Consider the following 19,976-nt stretch of genomic DNA (forward strand, 5'->3'; position numbering starts at 1 on the left):
TGCTGCTATACTGTACAGTAATTATATATCACAGATTTAGCTGCTGTATATTTGGGGGGTGGGACCGATTGTCTGCAGATCAGTCATTTCTTACGTGAACATTTGCTTTGGTATAAGAGTGATTTGGATAACGAGCGCCGTCCCGCTACGGATTATATATACATATACGTATACATCGTGTTTTCTGATCGGTCGCTCTCGGTCAGCCCCGCCCCTCCCCCTCTCGCCCCTCCCCCCTCCTTTCTTCTCTCGGATCCGGCTGTGCAGGGGTTAAGGATGGAAAGTCTTATTTTCCAGCAAATAATCCAGAATCTCAGCGAGGTGTCAGCCAATCAGATGCCGCTTTCACTTTGTGCCACGCCCTATTTTTACCGCCCTTCGTTCTTATTGGCTGAGGTGTCTTCCCCCCGCCCCTAACCGGAGCTCACGCCCCTCCCCGTCCCTCGTGACTCCGCTCCAGTCACTAGAAGCTTCTGCATCTGTGAGGAGAATCCGGACACCGGACACGGGAGATACACGGGACACATCCACCGGACACGGGGGTCAGACACATCCGACATGGCCAACTTCAACCGGGGACCGGCATACGGGCTCTCCGCCGAGGTCAAGAACAAGGTAACCCCGCCCACTGTACCGGGGGGGGGGGGATCAGTGTATAGAGGAGGTATACGGGGGGGATCAGTGTATAGAGGAGGTATACGGGGGGGGGGGATCAGTGTATAGAGGAGGTATACGGGGGGGATCAGTGTATAGAGGAGGTATACGGGGGGGGATCAGTGTATAGAGGAGGTATATGGGGGATCAGTGTATAGAGGAGGTATACGGGGGGGGGATCAGTGTATAGAGGAGGTATACGGGGGGGATCAGTGTATAGAGGAGGTATACGGGGGGGGATCAGTGTATAGAGGAGGTATACGGGGGGATCAGTGTATAGAGGAGGTATACGGGGGGGATCAGTGTATAGAGGAGGTATACGGGGGGGATCAGTGTATAGAGGAGGTATATGGGGGGGATCAGTGTATAGAGGAGGTATACGGGGGGGGATCAGTGTATAGAGGAGGTATACGGGGGGGATCAGTGTATAGAGGAGGTATACGGGGGGATCAGTGTATAGAGGAGGTATACGGGGGGGGATCAGTGTATAGAGGAGGTATACGGGGGGGATCAGTGTATAGAGGAGGTATACGGGGGGATCAGTGTATAGAGGAGGTATACGGGGGGGGATCAGTGTATAGAGGAGGTATACGGGGGGATCAGTGTATAGAGGAGGTATACGGGGGGGGATCAGTGTATAGAGGAGGTATACGGGGGGGATCAGTGTATAGAGGAGGTATACGGGGGGATCAGTGTATAGAGGAGGTATACGGGGGGGGATCAGTGTATAGAGGAGGTATACGGGGGGGGATCAGTGTATAGAGGAGGTATACGGGGGGATCAGTGTATAGAGGAGGTATACGGGGGGATCAGTGTATAGAGGAGGTATACGGGGGGATCAGTGTATAGAGGAGGTATACGGGGGGGGGGATCAGTGTATAGAGGAGGTATACGGGGGGATCAGTGTATAGAGGAGGTATACGGGGGGGGGATTAGTGTATAGAGGAGGTATACGGGGGGGGGATCAGTGTATAGAGGAGGTATACGGGGGGGGGATCAGTGTATAGAGGAGGTATACGGGGGGGGGGATCAGTGTATAGAGGAGGTATACGGGGGGGGGGATCAGTGTATAGAGGAGGTATACGGGGGGGGGATCAGTGTATAGCGGAGGTATACGGGGGGGGGATCAGTGTATAGAGGAGGTATACGGGGGGATCAGTGTATAGAGGAGGTATACGGGGGGGGCAGTGTATAGAGGAGGTATACGGGGGGATCAGTGTATAGAGGAGGTATACGGGGGGATCAGTGTATAGAGGAGGTATACGGGGGGGGGGATCAGTGTATAGAGGAGGTATACGGGGGGATCAGTGTATAGAGGAGGTATACGGGGGGGGATCAGTGTATAGAGGAGGTATACGGGGGGGATCAGTGTATAGAGGAGGTATACGGGGGGGATCAGTGTATAGAGGAGGTATACGGGGGGATCAGTGTATAGAGGAGGTATACGGGGGGGATCAGTGTATAGAGGAGGTATAGGGGGGATCAGTGTATAGAGGAGGTATACGGGGGGGATCAGTGTATAGAGGAGGTATACGGGGGGGGGGGGATCAGTGTATAGAGGAGGTATACGGGGGGATCAGTGTATAGAGGAGGTATACGGGGGGGGATCAGTGTATAGAGGAGGTATACGGGGGGGGGATCAGTGTATAGAGGAGGTATACGGGGGGGGGATCAGTGTATAGAGGAGGTATACGGGGGGGATCAGTGTATAGAGGAGGTATACGGGGGGGGGATCAGTGTATAGAGGAGGTATACGGGGGGGGATCAGTGTATAGAGGAGGTATACGGGGGGATCAGTGTATAGAGGAGGTATACGGGGGGGGGCAGTGTATAGAGGAGGTATACGGGGGGATCAGTGTATAGAGGAGGTATACGGGGGGGATCAGTGTATAGAGGAGGTATATGGGGGGGGATCAGTGTATAGAGGAGGTATACGGGGGGGGGATCAGTGTATAGAGGAGGTATACGGGGGGGATCAGTGTATAGAGGAGGTATACGGGGGGGGGATCAGTGTATAGAGGAGGTATACGGGGGGGGGATCAGTGTATAGAGGAGGTATACGGGGGGATCAGTGTATAGAGGAGGTATACGGGGGGGGGATCAGTGTATAGAGGAGGTATACGGGGGGGGGATCAGTGTATAGAGGAGGTATACGGGGGGGGATCAGTGTATAGAGGAGGTATACGGGGGGGGGATCAGTGTATAGAGGAGGTATACGGGGGGGATCAGTGTATAGAGGAGGTATACGGGGGGGGATCAGTGTATAGAGGAGGTATACGGGGGGGATCAGTGTATAGAGGAGGTATACGGGGGGGATCAGTGTACTAGGAGGAGGTATAGGGGGGGATCAGTGTATAGAGGAGTATACGGGGGGGGAATCAGTGTATAGAGGAGGTATACGGGGGGGATCAGTGTATAGAGGAGGTATACGGGGGGGGATCAGTGTATAGAGGAGGTATACAGGGGGGGATCAGTGTATAGAGGGAGGTATACGGGAGGATCAGTGTAATAGAGGAGGTATACGGGGGGGGATCAGTGTATAGAGGAGGTATCACGGGGGGGGGATCAGTGTATAGAGGAGGTATACGGGAGGATCAGTGTATAGAGGAGGTTATAAGGGGGGGATCAGTGTATAGAGGAGGTATACGGGGGGGGGATCAGTGTATAGAGGAGGTATACGGGAGGATCAGTGTATAGAGGAGGTATACGGGGGGGATCAGTGTATAGAGGAGGTATACGGGGGGGGGATCAGTGTATAGAGGAGGTATACGGGGGGATCAGTGTATAGAGGAGGTATAGGGGGGATCAGTGTATAGAGGAGGTATACGGGGGGGATCAGTGTATAGAGGAGGTATACGGGGGGGATCAGTGTATAGAGGAGGTATACGGGGGGATCAGTGTATAGAGGATGTATACGGGGGGGGGATCAGTGTATAGAGGAGGTATACGGGGGGATCAGTGTATAGAGGAGGTATACGGGGGGGGGGGGGGGGGGATCAGTGTATAGAGGAGGTATACGGGGGGATCAGTGTATAGAGGAGGTATACGGGGGGATCAGTGTATAGAGGAGGTATACGGGGGGGATCAGTGTATAGAGGAGGTATACGGGGGGGATCAGTGTATAGAGGAGGTATACGGGGAGGATCAGTGTATAGAGGAGGTATACGGGGGGGGGGGATCAGTGTATAGAGGAGGTATACGGGGGGGGGATCAGTGTATAGAGGAGGTATATGGGGGGGGGGGATCAGTGTATAGAGGAGGTATACGGGGGGATCAGTGTATAGAGAAGGTATACGGGGGGGGGGATCAGTGTATAGAGGAGGTATACGGGGGGGGGATCAGTGTATAGAGGAGGTATACGGGGGAGGCAGTGTATAGAGGAGGTATACGGGGGGATCAGTGTATAGAGGAGGTATACGGGGGGGGGATCAGTGTATAGAGGAGGTATACGGGGGGGGCAGTGTATAGAGGAGGTATACGGGGGGATCAGTGTATAGAGGAGGTATACGGGGGGGATCAGTGTATAGAGGAGGTATACGGGGGGGATCAGTGTATAGAGGAGGTATACGGGGGGATCAGTGTATAGAGGAGGTATACGGGGGGGGATCAGTGTATAGAGGAGGTATACGGGGGGATCAGTGTATAGAGGAGGTATACGGGGGGGTCAGTGTATAGAGGAGGTATACGGGGGGGGTCAGTGTATAGAGGAGGTATACGGGGGGATCAGTGTATAGAGGAGGTATACGGGGGGGGATCAGTGTATAGAGGAGGTATACGGGGGGGGGATCAGTGTATAGAGGAGGTATATGGGGGGGGATCAGTGTATAGAGGAGGTATACAGGGGGGGATCAGTGTATAGAGGAGGTATATGGGGGGGATCAGTGTATAGAGGAGGTATACGGGGGGGATCAGTGTATAGAGGAGGTATACGGGGGGGGGATCAGTGTATAGAGGAGGTATATGGGGGGGATCAGTGTATAGAGGAGGTATACAGGGGGGGATCAGTGTATAGAGGAGGTATACGGGGGGGATCAGTGTATAGAGGAGGTATACGGGGGGGGATCAGTGTATAGAGGAGGTATACGGGGGGATCAGTGTATAGAGGAGGTATACGGGGGGATCAGTGTATAGAGGAGGTATACGGGGGGGGGATCAGTGTATAGAGGAGGTATACGGGGGGGATCAGTGTATAGAGGAGGTATACGGGGGGGATCAGTGTATAGAGGAGGTATACGGGGGGATCAGTGTATAGAGGAGGTATACGGGGGGATCAGTGTATAGAGGAGGTATACGGGGGGGTCAGTGTATAGAGGAGGTATACGGGGGTGTCAGTGTATAGAGGAGATATTTTCCATTGTTTTCCAGTCTTGTCACTTGGATCTCATCCTTCTCATCATCAACATCCATGTTATGTTCCTCCTCATCATCTTCCTCCTCCTTCGTAGTCTGGGAAAATTCAGGGGTAAACCTCCCCCCGCACATTCCTGGGGCATTACCTCACGGCTTCTGGGCAGCGGAGACGTCCCACGCCACGGCTGCCGCACACTGATCGCATTGTCTCCACAGCCTAAAGCACAAAGACTCTGCCGGCCTCTCTCCCCGTCCCCCTGATCTGTGCCGGCCGGCCTCTCTCCCCGTCCCCCTGATCTGTGCCGGCCGGCCTCTCTCCCCGTCCCCCTGATCTGTGCCGGCCGGCCTCTCTCCACGTCCCCCTGATCTGTGCCGGCCGGCCTCTCTCCACGTCCCCCTGATCTGTGCCGGCCGGCTGGCCTCTCTCCCCGTCCCCCTGATCTGTGCCGGCCGGCCTCTCTCCCCGTCCCCCTGATCTGTGCCGGCCGGCCTCTCTCCCCGTCCCCCTGATCTGTGCCGGCCGGCCTCTCTCCCCGTCCCCCTGATCTGTGCCGGCCGGCTGGCCTCTCTCCCCTTCCCACTGGTGTGTGTAGTTGGCTCCTGTGGGTGCCAGATGAGCGGGGTAGATTGCGTTAAAAACCGAATTGACCTGAAGGAAATGCGATTGGTTAACCAAGACCATATTTGTTTTTTTTCTTCATGATTAAAAGGCCAGCCCTATGATGAGACAATAGGGGTTAATGGGAGGCGGTAGGGGATGATGGGGTGAAGCGATAGAGGATGTTGGGGTGACACAGTAGGGGACTATGTTGGGGTGAGGCGATAGAGGATGGTGGGGTGCCACAGTAGGGGATGATGGTGGGGTGAGGCGATAGAGGATGGTGGGGTGCCACAGTAGGGGATGATGGTGGGGTGAGGCGATAGAGGATGGTGGGGTGCCACAGTAGGGGATGATGGTGGGGTGAGGCGATAGAGGATGTTGGGGTGCCACAGTAGGGGATGATGGTGGGGTGAGGCGATAGAGGATGTTGGGGTGACCCAGTAGGGGATGATGGTGGGGTGAGGCGATAGAGGATGTTTGGGTGACCCAGTAGGGGATGATGGTGGGGTGAGGCGATAGAGGATGTTGGGGTGACCCAGTAGGGGATGATGGTGGGGTGAGGCGATAGAGGATGGTGGGGTGCCACAGTAGGGGATGATGGTGGGGTGAGGCGATAGAGGATGGTGGGGTGCCACAGTAGGGGATGATGGTGGGGTGAGGCGATAGAGGATGTTGGGGTGACACAGTAGGGTATGATGGTGAGGTGAGGCGATAGAGGATGTTGGGGTGCCACAGTAGGGGGTGATGGTGGGGTGAGGCGATAGAGGATGTTGGGGTGACACAGTAGGGGATGATGGTGGGGTGCCACAGTAGGGGATGATGGTGGGGTGAGGCGATAGAGGATGTTGGGGTGACACAGTAGGGGATGATGGTGGGGTGAGGCGATAGAGGATGTTGGGGTGACACAGTAGGGTATGATGGTGAGGTGAGGCGACAGAGGATGTTGGGGTGACCCAGTAGGGGATGATGGTGGGGTGAGGCGATAGAGGATGTTGGGGTGACACAGTAGGGGATGATGGTGGGGTGAGGCGATAGAGGATGTTGGGGTGACCCAGTAGGGGATGATGGTGGGGTGAGGCGATAGAGGATGGTGGGGTGACCCAGTAGGGGATGATGGTGGGGTGAGGCGATAGAGGATGGTGGGGTGACCCAGTAGGGGATGATGGTGGGGTGAGGCGATAGAGGATGGTGGGGTGACACAGTAGGGGATGATGGTGGGGTGAGGCGATAGAGGATGTTGGGGTGACCCAGTAGGGGATGATCGGGCAGGAAGGATTCTAAGCTTCTTTTTAGGCCAGTGTTCCCTCCGTGACTGATGGTCATCCATACTTTCTGCCTGCATGGTGGGAGTTGTAGTAGGTTGTGCCTTTGGGCCGGTGTGTTTGCCTCTGGTCATGTGACGTTCTCCTGGTGCTGTGAACTAGTCTTTCTAGGTCCGATCTTTGTGCGTCGTGTCATGTTTGCTTTATAAACGTTTTACCCGGATTCCTGGTCGCCACCGTTGAGAATTCTCCTGATCTGTTGGGACATAGCGGCCATTGTCTTTGCTGACTGGTGATGTCAGGAGTCAATGAGCAGCAGTAAAGGTGTCATAGATAAGAGGGGGGATGGGTGGGCTGTGTCAGCACTGAACGCTCACTGCCCCAGAACTTCCGGTGATGCAGCAGTGGAAAATCTGACCTGAAGTAAAGGGGACAATCGTCCATTCCTGGGGTCACTACCTGTCTCCTGTCAGAGCTGTTCATGGCCGCTATGTCTTTGGCTTTGCAGGACACGAGGTGTAAATCTTTTTCTCAGTCTGGGATACCCTGAGAGTGTCTGGTCACCCACAATACTGTCATGTAAAGCTCCCCCCCCCCCTCCTCCGCCTTGTGTTCTTTCCTTTTCTTGTCTTTAATTATTTACCAGAGATCGATAACCCGATAATTCCCAGGGTGATAGATTTACATTTGTCTCTGCACAAAAGAGCACAACCCCCAGCATCCTCCAGGGGCTTGTGAGGGGGAACACAGGGCTGGCTGGATTTTGCGCTATGCATCCCTAATGTTGTGAAGTCTCTGCAACTTCCGGGACTGGAGGCCTGGAATGTGTTACCGGAACAAGGAAACCAGAGGATTCTGCTAAGAGGATGAGGAAAGTAAAGAGATGAACAAGATAGAACCTACAATACCCGATCCAGAAATACAGGAATGATGGAAATGTAAAAAAACTGAAATCTGATATTGCTTAATTAATCGCCAAACCCCCAAGAGCTGAGAGAACTGTCCATGACGCATACTACAAAAACACTTATCCTGTTCATGTTGTATGTCAGAGACTGTTATCCTGGCCGTATCATATACCAGGGAAGAGACATAAAAATCCTGGCAAGCAGACCACCAATGTGTGCCCCCTTTTGTACTTTGATGACCTATCCTTGCAGTTTTCTCTGTATCATCTGGACATGGCAGAAGGCAGAAGCACATGGCAGTCTGCATGTTGGTATTACCTAGTGTTGAGCAAACCTGTCAAAATGTCTGGGTTCAGCATCTTTGGCCAAACCCAAGTGCTACCAGGACCAGAGCGAATACATGCTTGTGAGGGCAGGAACAATGCAGCAGATACCCCTTGGGACAGCACATGGGGTCTACACCTCGGGTTATCAGATACCCCTCGGGACAGCACATAGGGCCTACAGCTCGGGTTATAAGATGCCTCTCAGGACGGCACATAGGGTCTACACCTCGGGTTATCAGATGCTTCTCGGGACAGCACATAGGGTCTACAGCTCGGGTTATCAGATACCCCTCGGGACAGCACATAGGGTCTACAGCTCGGGTTATCAGATGTCTCTCGGGACAGCACATAGGGCCTACAGCTCAGGTTATCAGATGCCTCTCGGGACAGCACATAGGGCCTACAGCTCGGGTTATAAGATGCCTCTCGGGACAGCACATAGGGTCTACTGCTCGGGTTATCAGATGCCTCTCGGGACAGCACATAGGGTCTACAGCTCGGGTTATCAGATGCCTCTCGGGACAGCACATAGGGTCTACACCTCGGGTTATCAGATACCCCTCGGGACAGCACATAGGGTCTACAGCTCGGGTTATCAGATACCCCTCAGGACGGCACATAGGGTCTACAGCTCGGGTTATCAGATGCCTCTCGGGACAGCACATAGGGTCTACACCTTGGATTATCAGATACCCTTCGGGACAGCACATAGGGCCTACAGCTCGGGTTATCAGATGCCTCTCGGGACAGCACATAGGGCCTACAGCTCGGGTTATCAGATGCCTCTCGGGACAGCACATAGGGCCTACTGCTCGGGTTATCAGATACCCCTCGGGACAGCACATAGGGTCTACACCTCGGGTTATCAGATACCCTTCGGGACAGCACATAGGGCCTACAGCTCGGGTTATCAGATGCCCCTCGGGACAGCACATAGGGCCTACAGCTCGGGTTATCAGATACCCCTCGGGACAGCACATAGGGCCTACAGCTCAGGTTATCAGATACCCCTCGGGACAGCACATAGGGTCTACAGCTCGGGTTATCAGATGCCTCTCGGGACAGCACATAGGGTCTACAGCTCGAGTTATCAGATACCCCTCGGGACAGCACATAGGGTCTACAGCTCGGGTTATCAGATGCCTCTCGGGACAGCACATAGGGCCTACAGCTCGAGTTATCAGATACCCCTCGGGACAGCACATAGGGTCTACAGCTCGGGTTATCAGATGCCTCTCGGGACAGCACATAGGGTCTACAGCTCGGGTTATCAGATACCCCTCGGGACAGCACATAGGGTCTACAGCTCGGGTTATCAGATACCCCTCGGGACAGCACATAGGGTCTACAGCTCGGGTTATCAGATGCCTCTCGGGACAGCACATAGGGTCTACAGCTCGAGTTATCAGATACCCCTCGGGACAGCACATAGGGCCTACAGCTCGGGTTATCAGATGCCCCTCGGGACAGCACATAGGGCCTACAGCTCGGGTTATCAGATGCCTCTCGGGACAGCACATAGGGTCTACACCTCGGATTATCAGATACCCTTCGGGACAGCACATAGGGCCTACAGCTCGGGTTATCAGATGCCTCTCGGGACAGCACATAGGGCCTACAGCTCGGGTTATCAGATGCCTCTCGGGACAGCACATAGGGCCTACTGCTCGGGTTATCAGATGCCTCTCGGGACAGCACATAGGGTCTACTGCTCGGGTTATCAGATGCCCCTCGGGACAGCACATAGGGCCTACAGCTCGGGTTATCAGATGCCTCTCGGGACAGCACATAGGGTCTACACCTCGGGTTATCAGATGCCCCTCGGGACAGCACATAGGGCCTACAGCTCGGGTTATCAGATACCCCTCGGGACAGCACATAGGGCCTACAGCTCGGGTTATCAGATACCCCTCGGGACAGCACATAGGGTCTACAGCTCGGGTTATCAGATGCCTCTCGGGACAGCACATAGGGTCTACAGCTCGAGTTATCAGATACCCCTCGGGACAGCACATAGGGTCTACAGCTCGGGTTATCAGATACCCCTCGGGACAGCACATAGGGCCTACAGCTCGGGTTATCAGATGCCTCTCGGGACAGCACATAGGGTCTACACCTCGGATTATCAGATACCCTTCGGGACAGCACATAGGGCCTACAGCTCGGGTTATCAGATGCCTCTCGGGACAGCACATAGGGCCTACAGCTCGGGTTATCAGATGCCTCTCGGGACAGCACATAGGGCCTACAGCTCGGGTTATCAGATACCCCTCGGGACAGCACATAGGGCCTACTGCTCGGGTTATCAGATGCCTCTCGGGACAGCACATAGGGTCTACTGCTCGGGTTATCAGATACCCCTCGGGACAGCACATAGGGCCTACAGCTCGGGTTATCAGATGCCTCTCGGGACAGCACATAGGGTCTACACCTCGGGTTATCAGATGCCCCTCGGGACAGCACATAGGGCCTACAGCTCGGGTTATCAGATACCCCTCGGGACAGCACATAGGGCCTACTGCTCGGGTTATCAGATACCCCTCGGGACAGCACATAGGGCCTACAGCTCGGGTTATCAGATACCCCTCGGGACAGCACATAGGGCCTACACCTCAGGTTATTGTGAGACCTGATCCCATAGTCTTCCTCATTGCCGCACCTGTTGGATGTTTCAGAATATTTATCTAGCTCTTTGTCCTCTGTTGCGATTTATAGCCATATAATTTGCTGTGAATTCAGACAATTGTACGTGGAGGCACACAAGACTCATTCATCCCCAGAGATGCAGACTGCTGAGTAATGGAGGATCTGGCTGGCACCTCAGCTGTGGCAGATGCTTCCATGTTCTCCTGATGCCGTAGCTCATATTGTTCTGATATGAAGGGGAACTGGAGGGTCCAACCACAAGACATGCTGCTTCTCAGTTTCTCTCCGCCGCCGCTGTCTCAATGATGATGATCTGCCGCAGCCACTGGTTTACGACCTGCTGACATTACTGTCCGTTTGCGCCTAGCCTTCTCAACCCCCTGAGGATTCTCGTAGAGACTTGATTGTTACGCGTAAAAAAGGAAACAGTAAAACCGAGCAGAATATAGCGAGATCTGCAGGCTTAGGTCAAGGCGTTGTTTGGAACGCTTCTTGCATTTTTACTTTCCACTACGGAACGTCTTTTCAGGATCCTAACACAAGCCGAACATTGGGAGGGAGCGCAGAGTGGGACATGTGACATTATTCTTTGGGTGGGGGAGCAGGGATTCCAGATTTACTAAATATTTGGAAGATGTTTGCTGTTGCTGTACGTCTGTACAATGGAGATGGCTGTGGTTCATATGACTGTCTGGTCCTGAAATCAGTAATGATCAGTCAGTCCCTATATAAGGGGACCTTACCTGCCATTTACTATCTTCTGATCTCCTTCCCATCAGTACAGAGCTGTGATCTGTGACTACACTTTGTCTCTGCTTGGTCTTGGTGATGGATCCTGCTTCTTGGTCTCTATATGGGATCTCCTCACAACATGTCCTGTATATATTCTGTATAACACCACAGGTGTCCTCTATGTACTGAATCTCCTCACATCTTGACGTGTGTGTGTGTGTGTTTGTCGGTGAAGGCGAGTGGGGGGGGGGTCTTGCTGGTTGGAGTTATTGGAATTGATCTCTCTGCGTGGTATAATTAATGTGAAGGTCTGGGATCTGATACATAGTGTTCATGTTTTCTAAAGGAATTCCACGTGTAAATCTGCGCCAATGTCAGAAGTAGAGAAATCGCATTTCCACAGTGATGAAACTTTCTGTGCAAAAACTCAGGTGTGAGGACAGAGGAGAACATTGCACTTGCTGGATGGAAACCAATAAACCTGTTGGTCTCCATCTCTGGTGTTACAATCTTCCCACCTCTTACATGGATGCAGAACTGCCCCCTACAGGCCACTCAGCATCACTTTGGGCCTGCCAGGTGTTTGCATCTGGTATTGTAGATACCTGCATGTTCAGAAGCTGCAGATCGGGGAGATGTGGACATCCAGCCTCCAGTGAAATCCATCTTGTTCTTACTTTTGTGCTCTTCTTGCCTCAGTCCAGACATGGCTTTTGATGTTTAGTGGGGGTTCAGGCTGTTCCTGGCCAAGCTGGTGGAATATTAATGTGGATGATATGTTTGATCCTTGTGACCTGTGCGGGGTCGGACCGGGGCCCTGTACGTGCACCCAATACAGAGCTGCAACCTTTTATGGAGAGATTCTGGACTTCCCAACCATACAACTGTGCAGGAAAAGTTTATAACGCGGGGCACGCAGCCAACGCTGGCGCCCAAATTTGAAGCAGATTGTTCTTCTCTGAGCTCATGTGAAAGTTCTCATCCTGGTTACTTCATGCAAAGGTTTAGAGGAAAGAAGACTCTTCATCGAGATGGTGAAGATGTGTCCACGGGCGAGAGAGACCGCATGAACCTTCGCAGATGATGGTTAACCCTTCACTAGCCTGGTCCTCGTGTGTCGGCTGATGAGTGATGATGAGGCTAAAAATGAAAAGATTCTGGTTTTGGTTCTATGACGCAACATGGTAATCCAATGTATTAGTATCATATAGTAAACAGATATATAGGTGGTGCATCATAGGAGGCCTGGAAGGGGATGATATGTCCGAGGGAGTGTTATGTAGGAACAGCTACCTGCGTCCTAGGTAGACTATGGTAATTCTGATGATAGTAACATAGTTAATGAGGTTGAAAGAAGACAAGAGTCCATCAGGTTCAACCTAGGGAAACCTACTTTACTGACCCAGAGGAGGGCCAAAACCCCTATGAGGCAGATGACAATTGCCCCATCACAGGGAGAAAACTCCTTCCCGAGGGTTTGGTTACCAAAGTAGTGGTAGGAGGTTGGGGACTGATATGGCGGCACTGGTGGTTCAGAATGGAAGACTGGAATAGAAGTGGCATCCGGGATCCGTCTGGAATACAGCAGAGTGAGAAGCGGAATTGTATATTTGCCGGGCAGGAGAGTATCTGGCCACACCTATCCAGCGATGTTTGGTCATGTCATGAGGATGCATAGAGGCTGACGCAGGGTTAAGATGCCGACGCATGGTGATGTGGAAAGCCCCTGGAGACCGGATCTCTGCCAGATAATCAAATTTTTTGGATCTACTGTCGCCATGTTGTTGTAATACTGTTTATACCTATAACTTACTTATGATGCCAGATCCATAGACCTTAAATACACTACGAGTCAGCACACCTGCGGGACATTCTGTCTACTTTATCATTTGTTCTTTTCTTTGCTCAGGTTCTTGGTGAGTCTCTTAATTGTTCGGCTTTATTATTTTCAGATCGCCCAAAAATATGACCCTCAAGTAGAGGAAGAGTTGCGTCTGTGGATCGAGGAGGTCACCGGCATGAGGATCGGAGAAAACTTCCAGCTTGGACTACGAGATGGCGTCATTCTCTGCCAGTGAGTGCACATCAGTTCTATGCTGCGGAGTCTGATAGAATGTTCCAGAACTATTGGTTGAATATAGACCACAGGAGCTCTGCTTGTGTTGGGAGAGAGTAAGTGGCCTCAATAGTTGGTATAAGAGAAACAGATCACTGATCTCGGGGAGACCAGCCAAAGAAAACACTGCTGGCTGCTAGTTAAAGCGCTCAATGCAGTGACATCCCGAAACAGCTGTCTGTGGATAGTTACCTGGCCTTGGTTTTTCCCTTGTCATTACATTGACTTATAGGGCCACTTACTATGGTGGTTTTGGTGGTTTCCCTACAGGAGCCACCCCCTTGGCTGGGTCCTTCCCAGAGTAATATCTGGCTAGTCCTGGGTTTGGAGACTCTTAAATGAGGCTCCACGGGCTCTTGTTCTGCAAATAGATAGTTGTTAAGCAACAACTGAGTGGCCCAAGTGGTTGTTGGCGAATGAGTGAGCAGTCTGTGTGCTGGAAGAGAGCGAGCGCTCCAGCGGATGTTACAGAGTGAACAAACAGCCCTGTTGGTTATAAGGGAGTAAGTGAGCAGCCTGTGTGCTGGGGAAGAGTGAGCATCCCTGGTTGTTGGGGAGAGGGGGAGCGGCCCGGCACTTGTTTGGGAGTGTTTGATCTTTGTCTCTTGCCTCCTCTAGTCTCATCAATAAGCTGCAGCCGGGAGCAGTGAAGAAAATCAATGAAGCCAAAATAAACTGGCACAAGGTAAGGTCGGGTCCACGGCTCCCTGGGACTCTTGAGTGTCTGACACTTTGTGTTCCGTATTATTGTATACATGTGATGTGCACTCATCAAGACTTCTACTTCATCTGCAGCTGGAGAACATTGGGAACTTCATCAAAGCCATGCAGGATTATGGGATGAAGCCGCACGACATCTTTGAGGCCAATGATCTGTTTGAGAATGGAAACATGACGCAGGTCCAGATCTCACTGGTGGCCCTCGCCGGTCTGGTGAGTCTCCATATACATTCAGTCCAGGTGAAGTTACGTATCAATGATTCACATGACTCGCCTTCTGCCCTCAGCGATACCGTGATGACTTTGTATTGTGGTGCACTGTATGGCAGCACCAGGTTGGCCCATATATCTGTACACCAGTTATGTCTATGGATGCCCTGGGGCGTCATCACTACTTGTGGACGGATATGATCCTCCTGATCCCTAGATCATACATTGTCAGATTTCAGTGTGAAGAAAAGGGACCCCCATCCCACTGTAGAGGGAAGCCATGCTCCGGGCACCACCATAGAGTAGTGTCTGGGAATGGCTCGGCGAGTGATGCTTCTGATTTTAGATCCGCTGGTCAGTCTTCTTGAGTCCTGATGAAATCTTTTAGGTTCTTTATCAAAAACTTAGAGGATGTACCATCAGGTACATCCTCTTTAATCTGACCCAGGGATAGAACGGTGCCATCACGGGGAAGCCGGTGCCGCGGTCCATTTTTTGAACTGCAGCCCGATTCCCATGTACGGCGCCGTTCTATCAACGGGTCCCGGGCCGGAGCTGAAGCACAGGAGGCAGGCTGGCCCGCCCCCAGTGGGAGGGAATTCCCTCCCCTCTATGACGTGGCTTCATTAGAATCAATGGAGCCATGTCATAGCCGCTTCAGCTCCTGCCTGGGACCCGTTGATAGAACAACGCCGTACACTGGAACCGGGCCGTGGCTCAAAAGACTGACCACGGCAGCGCCTTTCCCGTGACGCCGCTGTTCTATCCCTGGGTCAGATTAAAGAGGATGTACCTGAGGGCATATCCTTTTTAAGTCAATTTTTTCCTTGTAGTGACCAGAACAGTGAACGTCTGATCCCTTATTTTTGTAGGCCAAGACAAAAGGCTTCCACACCTCGGTGGACATCGGGGTGAAGTATGCGGAGAAGCAGAGGAGGCAGTTTGATGATGATAAGCTGAAGGCCGGACAGAGCGTTATCGGGTTACAGGTAGGACTGTGGTGTGGGGGAGCTGTCCTGTGTGTGTCTGTGTCACATGGCGGTCTGTTTGGAGGCGCCCGATGCTGCCCTGTGTCTGCATTGTTGGTGTCACATGGCGGTCTGGTCGGAGGAGCCCGGTGCTGTCCTGTCTGACCCTGTGCTCCTTCCAGCAGATAGTGGTCCATACATGTCTGAGGGGTCCTGCTTTACAGGGACACTATTAAGGTACACAACCTATAATGAGCCCTGCAGCTTCTTCGTTCCTTGCTTTTTGGTGGTCTTGGGGGTCTGATATCCCAGCAGAATATGGTTTACAGGATGGTGGATAATGGTTTGAATTTTTTTTATTTGAGTTTTCAAAGTATAGAAAGCATTTCACATACACAGCGGAGTATCCCTCCACCTATGGTATTCAAGGCTTAGAAGGTAACATAGAAAACACAAAATGCAGAATAATATTCCAAGATATCCTATGCAAGATCTTTCCTTTTTATAATTTTGTTTTTGACTCCCGCCTGTGAAGGAGGCGGTATCCAGAAGCAGATGGCGCTGGTCACATTGAGCTTCATGAACAGCGTTGTATCTGGGCCGTCACTGCTGCATGACGGTAGCTTCAGGTGTTCATGTTAGGTTGTCAGTGAGGTGTTTGTTGGACATCGGTCATGGGTCCTGCCTGCTCTTCTGTAAGGATGGACGTGACAGCGGCTGCTGCCATTTAGTCAGTGACTGAGAGCCCTGTACCCGTCTCCCCATGGAGTTCTCTGCTTCTTCCTCTGAGCAAGTCGGCAGCAGATGTCACTCAGCGCTCCAGCCATTCATATATGGTCTGAGATGTATAAACATTGGACTGAGGCCTGTGGTGCATAATAGAGCGGCACGTGTCTTCTATAACAATTAAGGCAGGTGAATTTGCACTTTAGTTATTGTTCTCTGGACACTTTATCCCAGAACTCCCAACGTGTTTTGTCCATTATTCTCCATGTTTTGTGTGTTGCTAATGAACCGCACATTCCTTAGCTCAGATACATTTGTCACGGCGTTGCGGGTCTTGTAGCCTCCAGAATGAGGTGGCCATTACTGCAGTACCGTGTAGTGACTTCTACATGATGGATGTGGATTCCAATCGAAGCTTCTAATGTTACGGTTTTGCTTCCAGATGGGAACCAACAAATGTGCCAGTCAGGCAGGTATGACTGCCTATGGTACCAGAAGACATCTGTACGACCCAAAGATGCAGACGGACAAACCATTTGACCAGACGACTATCAGCTTACAGATGGGGACAAACAAAGGAGCCAGTCAGGTCAGTGACATCCTGAATCCTCCGCATGGGGAGGGGGAGACCCTGCGTCTGTAGAGAAGTACCTTTAGGTGCTGCCAGCCAGTAGCTGCATCAGAGCTTCTACTAACCAGACCTGTTGTCTGCCATTCCACAGGCCGGCATGCCCGCACCAGGAACAAGAAGAGATATCTACGACCAAAAAGTCATTCTGCAGCCATTGGACAACTCTACCATTTCACTACAGATGGGAACCAATAAAGTGGCATCTCAGAAAGGAATGAGTGTGTATGGCCTGGGGCGCCAAGTGTACGACCCCAAATACTGCGCAGCACCCACAGAACCTATCATACACAATGGCAGCCAGGGGACCGGGACCAACGGCTCAGAAATCAGTGACAGCGACTACCAGGCCGAGTATCCGGACGAGTACCCAGGGGAGTACCCTGACGACTACCCTAGAGATTACAATGGCCAGTACAGCGACCAGGGCATAGATTACTAGAGGGCAGTCTCTGCTCAGTATTAGTTCCTGATTTTATTCAATGAAGACCAAGCTAGCCTTGTGTAATTTCCGTCTTCCTTTACGACACTACTATGCTTTAATATGGAAAGGAAATCTGCCTTATGTCCATTCCTTTATTTGGTTCAGCCTTTTGTATCCCTAGTTGCCTTCTAGTGCTGAGAGCGACAGTTCTGCAGCGTAACAACCGATTGTGTATGAAGTATAAAGGAAACTGTGAATAATGAAGGGAGACTTGTACAGTTCTATTGGGATCCAGCGTTTAACCTATAGAGGCGCACGCCAGGATCGAATGCTGCCGCCATGCTTTCTCTTTGTTTTTAGTTCTCATTGATAAACCAAATGGAGTTGCTTTTTTTATCCTCCTATTTTTCTGATCTTTTCGCTGATCTTGTCATCTGTCGTATGGGTGCCGAGCCATCGGGTATCTGTAGATGGGAGCCGGGTGTGTGGGATCATGTGGGTAAAGGCTGTCAGATGCAAAGTGCCATGAAGTCTGTGCCATGGTTGTGCCTCACTTCTCTCCATATGCAGTTCTTAGTGAATTATATAACGTATGACCCCAACATGAGCGTCTGCTGGTCTGGACTGGGACCAATTCCCACCAGACTGGGGATGTAACTCCAGGCGGTGTAGGACTCGTAGTATAAGGCTCGTGAGATGGAAGAGTATTGGTGGTTCTGTTTTCGTGTTTGTGGTGAATAGCGGCAATTAAAAGCCATAAATCTTTGAAGTGAAGCAGCTGGTCATAAGAACAGTGCCAATCCTGACTGCCGGGCCCTGTAGACATGACACTTGTATATATGTATATTGTGATTGTCGCCTATTCACCACACTTGCTGCAATCCGCAGTGTCTTTTTGTCAGTAATTAGATTTTACATGGTGTCAGAAGACGGTCGTCCCCTGACTGCCGTTATATTATACGGACATTCCTCTACGTACAGAGCCGTCCGCCCCCTGACTGCCGTTACATTATACGAACATTCCGTTACGTACAGGAGGACCAGAGTTCAATCCAATGTCTAAACCCCAAAGGTGCCAGGAAAAAAGTTCTTTATTTTGCAATGAGATATTCGGTGTAGTGGTGTTGAGGGTGTCCCGTGTATGCAGCTGTCAGTGGTGGCTGTCGTCGGCTTCCTTCTATTTCTTTTTTCTGCTTCCATATTATAACGGCAGCTTTAGAGTTAATTGGTCCTTACATATCGCTTATTACCGCGCGTATCTGACACAATGTTCTGGTGGTCGGTGGATTTCTGTACCTACTTAGTGGATGTGACAGCCAGCTCACCTTCAGCTGATACGTGTGCACACTCAGAGTTCCAGAATAGAGACTCATTCAGGCTTGGGTGGCGTGACAACTGATGGTTAGATGTGTGCTGGGGTCACGGACGGCTTTGGGGGGGATGGTTATGATTTGTGTGTGTGTCGGGGGTAGCGGTGTGCTATTATAAAAAGGAACAGAATTGCCCTCTTGGTGCTGCTGTTGGAGTTGGCTACAAAGCCCCCGGTCTTTTACTCTACCACACAGAACTTGACAGCAAAAGCTAAAATCTGGGACCCTGCAGATGTCTTCTTGACTCCTGGCTCATGAGTCTTATGAGGCTTCTTGGATTATGCCGCCATATTGTACCCGTGTAGATGTGCTTTTTCTTTTATGTGTATTTATTGTCACATTTCTCAGCATAAACCGATCCCAATGTATTTTTTATAAATAAATTTTGATATTTTTTTCCCCCTGAAATTTAAACTTGTTCTGGTTCTTTTGTTTGTTCACAAAGTCGCCGTCTCAATGTCATTTGGTGCCAAAAGAATTGACACTAAAGGCAACACATATATATGTACGATGTTCTCAGACATTTCTATCAGGTTGCATGGGCCCGCACTGTATGTGTCTGTATAAGGTCCTGGGTATTAGGAACCATTTGGGTATATTTTGCGCTGGAAAGGCCAGTGACTTGCTTGTCTAGTGTCCTGGTTTTGGTTACGATTCGGTGTGTGGTAATAGGAGTCCAAATGAGCCGATATAAGTCGGCCCCACTCTTGGTTCTGCTGAATTATAAAGGACTGTGTGCACATCGCCTCGCACTGCTGCTTACCTGCAAAATCTCATGGATATTATGATTATGGTAACTCCTATATTGGTGTGGTTCTCGCCTTTTTTCAGTGTCTGATGGTCACAATGTACAACTGGTGCGGTGATGCTGACCGGTAGAACCGTGTGTTCTGGAGGCCTCTAAGTGAAGGAGACGGGGCCGGTTGTTGAGGCTTCGCTGTAGGAGCTTTAAGCCCATCGCCAGCTGGTTGGTTGATGAATTCCTGGTATGTTCGGAATCTGACATAAACACAGCAGCTTTATTGGAAAATAAACCCGCATCACATTCTATAACCAGGGCCCCTACTATTTGTGTTCATCAGCAAAAATCTTACAGGAAACCTGGCAACCTGCTCCTTATGGAAAATGTACGTCCTGTGCAGTGACTGAGGGCTGGAGAATACTCCGGAAAGTCCACTCACCTACCTCCTGCACAGCTGTTAGCTGGCAGTGGTATTGAGGCCATGATCACAAGGCTACGGCGGACACTAAAGAGCTTAGCGTGGAAAGATTTACGTTCTAAGTAAATGTATGTGTGTGCGAAAGAGCCCGAACATTGTCACTTACATACCTGCT

General features: G+C 51.4%; 1 protein-coding gene across 1 annotated transcript; it reads left to right on the plus strand.

The window, feature by feature from the left end:
• The first annotated feature begins 443 nt into the window (after positions 1 to 443).
• On the plus strand, positions 444 to 19,055 carry CNN3 (calponin 3). The gene is made up of 7 exons (XM_069967727.1): positions 444 to 615; positions 13,432 to 13,553; positions 14,214 to 14,280; positions 14,391 to 14,528; positions 15,398 to 15,514; positions 16,662 to 16,808; positions 16,942 to 19,055. The coding sequence occupies exons 1-7, from the start codon at positions 559 to 561 to the stop codon at positions 17,287 to 17,289; spliced, it is 996 nt and encodes a 331-aa protein (XP_069823828.1). The 5' UTR covers positions 444 to 558; the 3' UTR covers positions 17,290 to 19,055.
• The last annotated feature ends 921 nt before the right edge of the window (positions 19,056 to 19,976 follow it).

Source organism: Dendropsophus ebraccatus, chromosome 4 (assembly GCF_027789765.1).
Source record: "Dendropsophus ebraccatus isolate aDenEbr1 chromosome 4, aDenEbr1.pat, whole genome shotgun sequence".
Lineage (NCBI taxonomy): Eukaryota > Metazoa > Chordata > Amphibia > Anura > Hylidae > Dendropsophus > Dendropsophus ebraccatus.

Bases quoted from the DNA above. Each gene is read 5' to 3' on its own strand.
- CNN3 (XM_069967727.1), top strand. From the start codon at position 559: ATGGCCAACTTCAACCGGGGACCGGCATACGGGCTCTCCGCCGAGGTC. The intron at 13,554-14,213 runs GTGAGTGCACAT...TGCCTCCTCTAG, and splicing joins GATGGCGTCATTCTCTGCCA to TCTCATCAATAAGCTGCAGC. The intron at 15,515-16,661 runs GTAGGACTGTGG...TTTTGCTTCCAG, and splicing joins AGAGCGTTATCGGGTTACAG to ATGGGAACCAACAAATGTGC.